This window comes from Mus pahari, chromosome 1, assembly GCF_900095145.1.
Source record: "Mus pahari chromosome 1, PAHARI_EIJ_v1.1, whole genome shotgun sequence".
Classification (NCBI taxonomy): domain Eukaryota; kingdom Metazoa; phylum Chordata; class Mammalia; order Rodentia; family Muridae; genus Mus; species Mus pahari.
Window position 1 is genome coordinate 100,185,269 of NC_034590.1, and position 10,067 is coordinate 100,195,335.

Below are 10,067 nucleotides of genomic sequence, written 5' to 3' on the forward strand. Positions count from 1 at the left end.
GGGGGGGGGTGCAGTGTGGTACAACACTGAGACCTTAGGTCCCAGCTCTGGTGAGAGTTATTTGGGTGTCCTGGTAAAGTGAGAGAAATAAATTGACTCTAGGGATTTAGGGAGATTAAAGGAGTCAAGTGATGGACTCGGGGAACCTGGTTTCTAGGAGATGATGTACTTTGGAAAGCCATGTCGGAGTGCCTGGCATATGTAAAGTGCAGATATTTCTTATTAATGTGAGTGTCACTGTTTGCATGTGCCAGGGTCCACGTTCTGAATGCTGTAGTTTTTGACGGGGGAAGTATGAAGCGTTTGCTCTGTCATCTGGGTGGTCCCCTCTACGACCAGATGCCTGCTTTGTCACTGAGCTGGGTGGGAAGCTCTTGCCTTGGTTTCTGAGACGGACTGTGGCCCCGCAGAGATCTGTCCAGATGGTCAGGTGTTGGTGATGAGTGATGTCATCTCCAGGAGTGACAACATCTTACTTCATCTTCTCAAAGGTGCATGCAGCCATCTTCAAAGAAAGGAAAGTGGGTGTGTGATACACCGTCTTCCCTCAGAGCATACAAGCAAACAACCTGACCAGTCCCTAAACTCCAGGGCTCGGTCTTCTTGACAGAGGCATCTGTATTCTCTGCCTCCCTTGTCAGTTGACCCTTAAACATGGCTGGACTAAGGCTTGCCTGTAGATGGAAGGCCAGTGAAGACATGGCTTTGTCTCTCGGACACAGACTTGTGGGATATCTCTTTAGCCAGGGCTTCCTAATAGACTGAGGTGGTTCTCCGAGGAGAAGACCCTAACGTTTGACTTGGCTCCCTCAGGTCGAGTTTTGAGGACACTGAAGCCCTTGTGAATGCAGCGACAAAGCTCCAGCATCCGGTAGCAAGAGGTCTGCCCTCCAATCAGGAGCCTCTCTTGCAGGTGCCCGAGAAACCCTCCCAGAAGGAGCTGGAGGCCATGGCCTTGGGTACCCCAGCAGAAGCAATTGATATCGTAAGTGTTGCCTGAGGGCTTCCGTGGCTGCACCCTCTGTGGCTGGTCACTCATTCACCAGGCCCCTGGACCATAGCCTAGGAGACCCCACATCTCCCCGTGAGGGAACTCAGTTCTCCCAAGATGACTGCAGTTCTCAGTCAAGTGCTTTATATGTTAAGGCTTGGTTTCCATGTTTCTTTCCTTGAAACTGGACTGATGGGCAAGCCCCTGCTTCTGTAGCCTATAGAACGAGGCAAAGAATGGGGAGAGAGAGGAATGTCCTCCTTTGGAGGATCAGCTGTGTTTCTCCTGGGTCTCGGGGTAGGAGATTGTCTCTTGTTCATGTTCCAGAACTTCAATGCCTCTTCTCCCTAGCTCTCCTGAAGCCTTGCAGGATCTGCAGCCCTGAGCTGAGATGTCACTGTTCCCTGCACGTCACATGTGCTTTCCCTAGAGTGTTCAGTATCCACAGGAGGGTCTTCCATGTGTCTTGCACAAACCAATTTGGGTCAATTATATTTTGACTTCTTTCACACACACACACACACACACACACACACACACACACACACACACACCCAGCATCATCAACCAGGTTTGAGATACCTGATTTAGCGTGTGGCTTTTGTTCTGTATAGGCAATTGGATCTGTCTCTTGCTACAGACATTTACAGCAGGGCAACTGCTATGTGTCTATCGGTTGGATGCTGGGTTGGATACCAGAAACACAATTCGTCAACAATAAAAGGGTCTACATGTGAACAGATCTGGCATATAAATACCATGGCAGGCAGGCTTGCCCGTGGTTCATCTCCAGCAAAGCTTCTCTCTGATTTGGAAGCCTTTCTACTCTATCAGGAGAAACTTTTCTGTTTGAAATCTTTTCACTGTTGAAAACAGCCCTTCCTCAAACCTTACTTCCCTTGATACTTAACCTCGGTGTTGTTTCTTTGATGAACTATGCTGACATTTTAAAAACCCATCAACTAGCTTCGCCTCCCACCCGGGGAGATTTCCAAATACAAATTAGGTGGCTCCCTCTGCACTGGGAACAAGGGTGGGGTGGGCTATGGGGCTGTTGGGGTGGGGAGGGCGGGGATCAGAGGTCCTGCTCTTGGGAGAGGGGGCTGGGCCTGCTCATCACGGTCCAGACGACAGTCAGATCATTAGCCACTAATTGATGTTCTCTTTAGCCTTAACGCAGCCCTGTGCTGTGTATGGATGTGTGGTTCTTGCTTGATATCAATATCTTTCTGCTCTCCTCTATTTTCCGACTTCCTCTCTGCCGCCGGCCTTCAGACAGCCCCAGAGGGTGCCTTTGCCTCTGCAGATGCTCTCCTCAGCAGGCTGGCCCATCCCGCCTCTCTCTGTGGTGCCCTTGGCTATCTGGAGCCTGACTTAGCAGAAAAGAACCCCCCAGTATTTGCCCAGAAACTTCAGGTTTGTAGCCCACATGTGATCTTTTTGGAGTTTGTCAAAACCTCAGTAGAAAATGAACCTCTGAGCCAAATTGAGCTGAGGCAGGGCCTAATGAGGCCATACTGGGAATGTTCCAGACGAAGCCTTTTCCTCTCAGACACTGATATATGTGTGTGCTATATCCAGGACGCCAGAATTATAAAAATTGTGTGATTACATACTGAACGGACTGTTTCTATTTCTATTGGGAAATTGGTCCCAATAGTCATTTTCCAGATGCATTGATAGCCCCAGAGACAGTGCTTATTTATGACTTATTCACTAAAGCAGAGCTATCAGGTCAAGCCAAGCTGTTTAAGTACATGAGACAATCCCAGATTCCCATCGAGATAACATCTGGACTCAGTTTTACACCTGGAACAGAGTAGTTATCTCCACAGTGGAAATCTGACCATTCGTATTACCATCCCCTCGACTAGGAAGTGAGGCAGACCTAGAGAGATTGTTAACAGGCATCTGAGAAATGCATGGCCAGTCCTGGCCAACTTTTAAAAAAACAAAAGGAAAGACATCAAGGAATACAGAATAATAAAAATTACCATCCTGTTTTGAAAATTAGCTTACATTTGACTTCATGACAGGCCTTCAAAGGGGTGATTTTTTTTTTTCTTAAAAAGAAATTTAAACCCTTGTTTCATGATCTGCTGAGGTATTGGTTGTGAGAGAAAGCTGAGCGTATGTTTTTCCACATGTACCTGTCATGCTTTTGTGTGGCACATTCATTCCTGGATGTGGAGAACCTTCTGTCTGTCTTGATGCATTTCCCTACGGTTTGCTCACCCCCACCCCTCGGGCAGGAGGAGTTAGAGTTTGCTGTCATGCGGATAGAAGCCCTGAAGCTGGCCAGGCAGATCGCCCTGGCTTCCCGCAGCCGCCAGGACACCAAGGTACCTGTTTGCCGCTGCAGTGCACTGCCTTCTGGGAATGCTGTGTGTGCCACGGGGTTCCAAGGGCTGCTTTGCTAACCGTTGGCCAGGCGGGCATTGTGGGCGTCCCGTGAAATGTGATTTCTCTGAAGCTGAAAGTGTGACTTGTATACAGGCACACACTGAGCGCATGTGTGGGGATGAGGTAGTTCGGCCAAGCATAGGAGAGTGAGAGAAGCTATCATGTAGCACAGGGGACCAAAAAGGCTTTGAAGAAGGTGGTAGTAGACTAGCTGCATGTAAAACTGGTTAGCACTGGTTCACCAGGACAAAAGAAGAATCCCCTTGGGGTTGTCTTCCTTTCCTTCAGACACCCTTTGCCTCCGTATGGGACCACGTGATTCCTAACTTTTCTGTTTTCTAGAAGAGCCCATCCAACTTTACTAAGAGTCAGTAATAAGTAGGAATTGAAAACAAGACTTTCTCCAAGACATTAGATGGTGAGTTAGACAAGAATGAAGAGCCATAGTAGACATCTCAGGTTGTAGGCTCTACCATGTCTGTCACTGCCCTCTCCTTTGTCACTGTGTTGCCAATACAGACTGGGCAGTAGGCAGAGAAGTGGCTTATTCCAGGAAAATACTTGTTTGTTTGTTTGTTTTTCCCCCCCGTAGAAGGGGTGGCAGACCATTTGCTTCACAGACCAGAGTCTGTCTGCCCTTGATTTTCGAGTGGCGTGTGGCGTTGATAGAACATTCAGTCTTCCCGGCTAGAAAGCTTGGGAATAATTCTTAGCTGTGTGACATGTGATGACATGTAGCTGGTACCTCCCCCTCACGCTGCCAGTGAGCTGTGACTCTGTCCCACTGTCTGCCCCACCCTGAGGTTGGCCAGCCCCGGGAACTGTATGTCAGACCAGGACTGGACCCCCGCTTTGTTTGAACCTTGAATGACTTAGGAAACCTTGCCGAGCCTCAGTTTTTCAATCTCTGAGATGAGACTAATCAGAGTGAGTTTGCCTGTAGAGGTGAAGACCGCACATGCAGCTTCGTACCTGCACACCTGATGTATCCCAGTGTGCGGTTAGCAAAAGTGGCAGCTGTCATCTAGGGAGCACAGTAAGATGTTCACGGTACCTCTCCTGGGAAAGCAGAGCTAAGTCCACTTTACAGATCAGGAAACGGGCCACATATCCAGAGTTCACCAACCCGTGGGGACTAGAATGGGGGTCACCAGTGGACCTGTCCTGCCTGCCTGTCCCCACTTCATATTGTAGCTCATTTGCAGAGACACTCCCAGCTATGGTCTAGGAACAGAAATCGTAGCTCTGCTCTGTCTCGATAGCTATATCCCAAATTGAGTCCCCCCAACCCTCACCCCCCAAGACTGGAGGTGAGCATAATGTGAGTGTCCAGACTGGGAACAGTGGCACACGGGGCAGGGATACAAATGTAAACAGAAATCAGGGGTGTCCTTGTTCTCGTTGCCAAAGTGTAAGCTTGAGTTGAAGTGCCCTGCAAGGGGACGTTCAGGAGAGGGTTGTGCTCCTCCCCCACCCCTCCATCCTGCCCCCGCCAGATTTCTTTCTTGACTCTTTGCAGAAGAGTATTAAGACAAAGTGCATTGCCCAGAGCTTGTCCACTGTACGGACAGTGTCTTGGAGAATACCGAAGTCCGGTTGGGCACCTTCTGACAAGGCTTAGTACAAGGCCTCCTGGGAGACGGGTACCCTGTCTCCTTCTAAGGATTTTCCGGAGTTGGCATCCTATCTGTGGCAGCCTCCGAACATGTGTTCTAGTTTTTATTTACACAGCAATGCCACACAGAGTTCACAGAGTATAAGCTACGAGAAAGCTCTAGTCACCTTCTAATGGGCTCAGATGTGTGCACCGAGGGATGTTTCTGTCCAGGAAGAGCTAGAGCCCTCATAGGGTGGGAGGAACATTTACTGGATAGCTTGTATCGCTTTGGGGAAATACCTGGTAACCAGGGTGCATAGAAAGAAACTAGATGTTTCTGCTATAACCAGCCCGCTCCTGGGGGCACTGTTGACCTCACTGTAGAGAGAGCCCCCTTGTGGGCTTCTCTCCTGTGTCTGTGCATAGTGTCCCCTCTCTGCCTCAGAACCAGAGGAGGGCTGTACAGAACACACAGCTGTGGGTCCAGGTTGCCTGGCATCTCAGACGAGGGTGATGTGGTCCCATTTTCTTGGCAGCAACACAAAAACATAGAGTCACCTAGGAGGAAGGATGTAATTTTAAGGGGATGAGAAATCAGCTGTTCCCTAGAGCAGCTTCGAGGTGGACAGAGCTGGGTCAGCCTCCACGGAACTGCAGTGAGAAGCCCTGTGCCCTCCTTCCCAGACTTGGTTAGAAACAGAGCCGAGGCTCTGGTGCTGGGCTATGGCGTTCTTTCTTTTTATTTATCATGCTTTCTTCTTTGAGAACATCCTATGTGCATACCGTGTACTTTGATCCTATCCAGCCTTCCAGCTCCTCCGGGATTGCCTCTTTCCCCTTCCCAAAAGTCATGTTCACCACCCCTACCCCCTGCTTTATTAAATATATATATATAATAAAATATATATGTTTTTATACAGTAGCTCCCCATCCCACTCCCTCAGGGCTGTGGCCTTCTTATTCCATTCCCCGCCCCCCCCCCCGCCGCCATATGCTTCTGCTGGTGCTGAGTCCCGTGTGTCCCCAGGGAGTGGGCCTGAGTCCTCGCTCTGAACACACGGTGCAGCAGCCTGAACCCCATCCACAGAACCCCTATCTCTGGCCTCCCAAGGTATGGGGAGCAGGGTGTGTCGACAGACTCTGCATGCATGACAAGTTGGTTTTGATCTCTGTGCCTGTTGGCTTTCATTGACAAGGGGTACCCGTGAGGAAGATGGAAAGATGTGTTCTGGCAACTTAGGGTCCTGACTAGACCAACAGGCAGCTTTAGGTTGGGAACAGTTTTCCCACACAGAGGGGAGCCCTGTGTGTAATTACCCTGAGAGAGACCTGGCTTAGATGAGCAAGTGCCTAGAGTTATCCTGAGCTGGAGCGAGAATGGGGTCAGGGGCAGAGTATATTCTTGTCAAGCGACAGAGCATCCTGTCAGGGATGGTGTTTATTATTGGTAAGAAGCCAGCATAGTTCCTGTCGGGCTTCTCATGAGACTCTAATGACCGTAACTCCTTCCCTCCACATTTGATGCTGAGTCCCCACAGTTGAGGCACATCCCTGGCACCACAAGAACAGTCTGAGGAAGAGTGATAGACAGTGACAGAGGACTGGCTGGTGGGCTCGTTTGCTCTCTAACTTCGGAATCTGTCGTTGGATCCTGTGTTTTACAGACTGAGAGGCCAAGTCTTGATGGGGGCGGGCACAGCTGGTTGATGGACTGGTACTGATACCTTCCATGGAGTGGGACTGAGGTGTGGGGCCGGGTGCCTCCCTCACCTGTGCCTGTATATCCTGGGTTTGGGAACTGTCTGCTTTGGATGTGGAACATCTGGCCAAGACCCTTCTCCTGCCTGGATGTTGCCACGTGACCAGGTACCTCACAAAGCACTGAGCCTTAGCTTGGTTTTCCTGGTCCCTGGCCTCACCTGTGTGGCCCTCCCTCATGGCTCCCAAGCCTCAAATCTGAATTTGCCTCTGAATGCTCTGGGGACAGTGATCTTACCTTGATCATGATGTCCTGCCCCCATCCTCCAGGGCCTAGCAATAAGAAAGGGTCACAAGGAGAAGAATGGGCCTGAGTGCATGGCAGGACTGTTACTGTCAAGGCCAGCGGGAGGCACACAGCTCAGGAGTCTGACGGGGAGACAGTGGCCTGAGGAACCTCACAGTTTCTAGCTTGTAAAAGCCAGTAGATGGTTGAAGGCGGCAGCAAAGGTCTGTGCCTTTGGAATTGTGACCACTTCACATTTAGTAAACAGGATTCTGGTGGCCTCTTGGCCGGTATGAAGCAGCAAGACCAGGATTGTGAGAAATGAAGCTGGGTTTAAAAATAACTGCCCTTAACATATTAGCAAGAGACAAACCTTTTAATTTCACTTGAAAACAGTCATGGCTGAAAGGAAGAGCCAAGGAGTGAATTCTGAAGTTCATTATCATGCAAGCAGCTGTAGAAGCAGGGAATGAGGCGGTCCTGGAACTGTTCTCAGATTGAAAATGCCAAGGCAGTGGATGAAGGATGTCACCGCGGGGTCTGACTCCTTTGCATCCATTTAGACATGGTTTTACAAAGGACATCGGGCAGATGAATAATTTCTGATGTGCTCCTCGGTCATATTTAACTCCTGCCCTGTGCTGATATGAAGTTCATTATTAAATTCTTTCTCTCTTGCACCTCAAGGAGCTGCTAATTTACTTTGAGACCGAATTAAATCTCATTTTGAAAAACTTAGACCCAGCCTCTCTTCAGAAGTACCAGACTGAGTTTAGCAGCTCCAAAATTCTGTTCGTTTTGAAATTTTGTTTATTTTTTTTCTCAAATTTTTAAAAATTTACTTTACCTATATGGTTGTTTTACCTGCATGCATGTATCTATGTTCCCGGTGCCCACAGAGGCCAAAAGAGGGTGTCAGATCCCCTGGGACTGGAATGATACAGTGAGCCAACTGATAGGTGCTCTAGAAAAACAACCAGTGCTCTTAACCACTGAACCATCTCCTCAGCTACCCCCCCCCCCTTTTAAGGAGTACATTTAAAGTGAAAAGAATTGGGTCTATTTGGTTTTCCTTTTTAAGTTCTCTTCCTAATTTTGTGTTTGTGGGCTTTTCCAGTTATAATTTTCCCCTTACTACTGAGATGTTTCCCCTCAGAGAAGTAGCAATATAAACCATTGCCAAGAGCAAAGATAAGCCCTCCATGCAGAGCCTCTGTCCTGCCACCAGGAGGCGCTTTTTCTCCTGAGAGATTGGCAGCTTGCAGCCAGGGGCTAGTAGCTTATGTAGCTGCCTAGAGGCAGATGTCTTAGACGTTCCCCAGGACCAGAAACTGAGAAAGATAATCATGGCATCCCATCTGACATGTGCCTGGAGTCCATGCTCTGGTTGACTAGGTCTGTGTGCTCTTGGTTCTGAAGGTGGGTCACTGAAGCCCAGGGATTTGTGGGCAGTTTGGGACAGTGAGTTTCAGGTGATCTATGGGTACCATTTGAGTGTAGGTAGTGGCCAGTGAGCTGGGGATAGGCAGACTCAGTAAGTTGGGATAACATATAGGTATCACTTGAGGGTGAGCTCAAAGTCTCAAGGGCAGGCAGGGACAGTGAATACAGGTCACAGCAGTTTTCTTCTAGGACAACTAAACCGTAGTGTGCACTTTGCATGTGAGCACTAATGGCTCCTAAATGGTCACCTCCAGTCCTATCCATTGCTCTTGTACCTGCATTTTCTAAGTGCTTCTCTTCTTCAGGCCCTTAGAACCCGATTCTATAGTGAGGTGAGGTAAGGCTAGTTATAATAAACGTTCTGCCCCACCCCTTCCCAGGACCACGGAAGCACGTCTCCATCCTCACCCTCCCACCTCCTCCCCTCTTTCTGTATAACTGTGTTCTGCTCAGTCCACAGTTTGTTCTCCTGGTTCTCCGAGGATGGAGCAGTCCCGTTCTGCCCATCAGGCCACCACTGCCTCCCACTGTAGCATGGACTTGTGTTCTAACTGCGGTGCAAGCTTTCTTGGCAGCCATGACAGCGCTGAGGTTAATGCATAGGACGGAGAGTGGTCCATTGGATGTTTGGGTTGCCGTGGAAGTGGGCTGACGAGCCTGGCCATGCTGGTTGACGATGCTCCTAACACTGCGTTTCAATTGTGTTACAAGTTGCTTAATGTTCTGTGAAATAGAAGAATAGCCATGTGTCCCTCCTCGCCTCTCTGAGGCTCGTAACGGAACCCTACAGGACACGAGAGAGCTGCAGGCTGCTGTCAGTTGGGTTGGGCCAGATGGCACAGCCTTTGTTGCAGGGTTCATCAGGAAGAGAGGATAGATATTGTCATTGACTCCAGTTTTCCCCTGTGCTGTTAAATAGCAGACCTAATGGCAGTACACTCTCAAATCCAGACAGGGTTGACAAGGTTGACAAGAGAAGGTTTCAGATTCTGTTCAGACCACATCCTTTTAGACGGAGCCATGTGAGCACAACTAAATTTGGCAGTGGTCAGTTGTACAAAAATGGTCCAATCTTCGGCTATTGAAATCTAGGCAGTGTAGCCCAGCGTTCAGTATCATCTCACTGCAAGACTTTATTTTGGAAGTGGGGCCGGCAGAATAATGATCACTCTTCACTTAAGAGTGCCGAGCTGGCTCAGTGGCTGATAAATGGCAGTGATAAGCAGGCTGCAGACAGGCTGGACCCACAGGGTTCCCAGTTACAAAGGCTGCTGTCTCATTAGCCCCTTTGTGTGTCTGCACATGTGCAGTATGAACGCTTCCCATCCCCCGCCCGGACCTGGCATTGCTCTCATCCATGAGTCTTTGCATTTCCTCATAGTTTCGATGTTCTTTGTTTCAAAACCATGCAGCTGAGCGGGCGAATGCAGTGCTCAAGGCCATGTGTGCAGCCTTGTGTGTCACGCCATTAGTAGTAACTCTCTCTCTCTCTCTCTCTCTCTCTCTCTCTCTCTCTCTCTCTCTCTCTCTCTCTCTCTCTCTTTCTTTCTTTCTTGAAAAACCATTCCACAGAGGGAAGCTGCTCACCCACCAGATGTCTCCATCTCCAAAACTGCCTTGTACTCCCGCATCGGGCCCACTGAGGTGGA

At 49.3% G+C, this 10,067-nt stretch overlaps 1 protein-coding gene across 1 annotated transcript in view; it reads left to right on the top strand.

The window, feature by feature from the left end:
• Tacc2 (transforming acidic coiled-coil containing protein 2) overlaps nt 1-10,067 on the top strand; it is a 208,097-nt gene that overhangs the window by 183,220 nt on the left and 14,810 nt on the right. The window contains exons 14-17 of the mRNA XM_029535953.1: nt 814-985; nt 2,267-2,407; nt 3,244-3,333; nt 9,991-10,062. Coding sequence (XP_029391813.1) covers nt 814-985; nt 2,267-2,407; nt 3,244-3,333; nt 9,991-10,062 — 475 coding nt within the window. The remainder of the gene's footprint in view (nt 1-813; nt 986-2,266; nt 2,408-3,243; nt 3,334-9,990; nt 10,063-10,067) is intronic.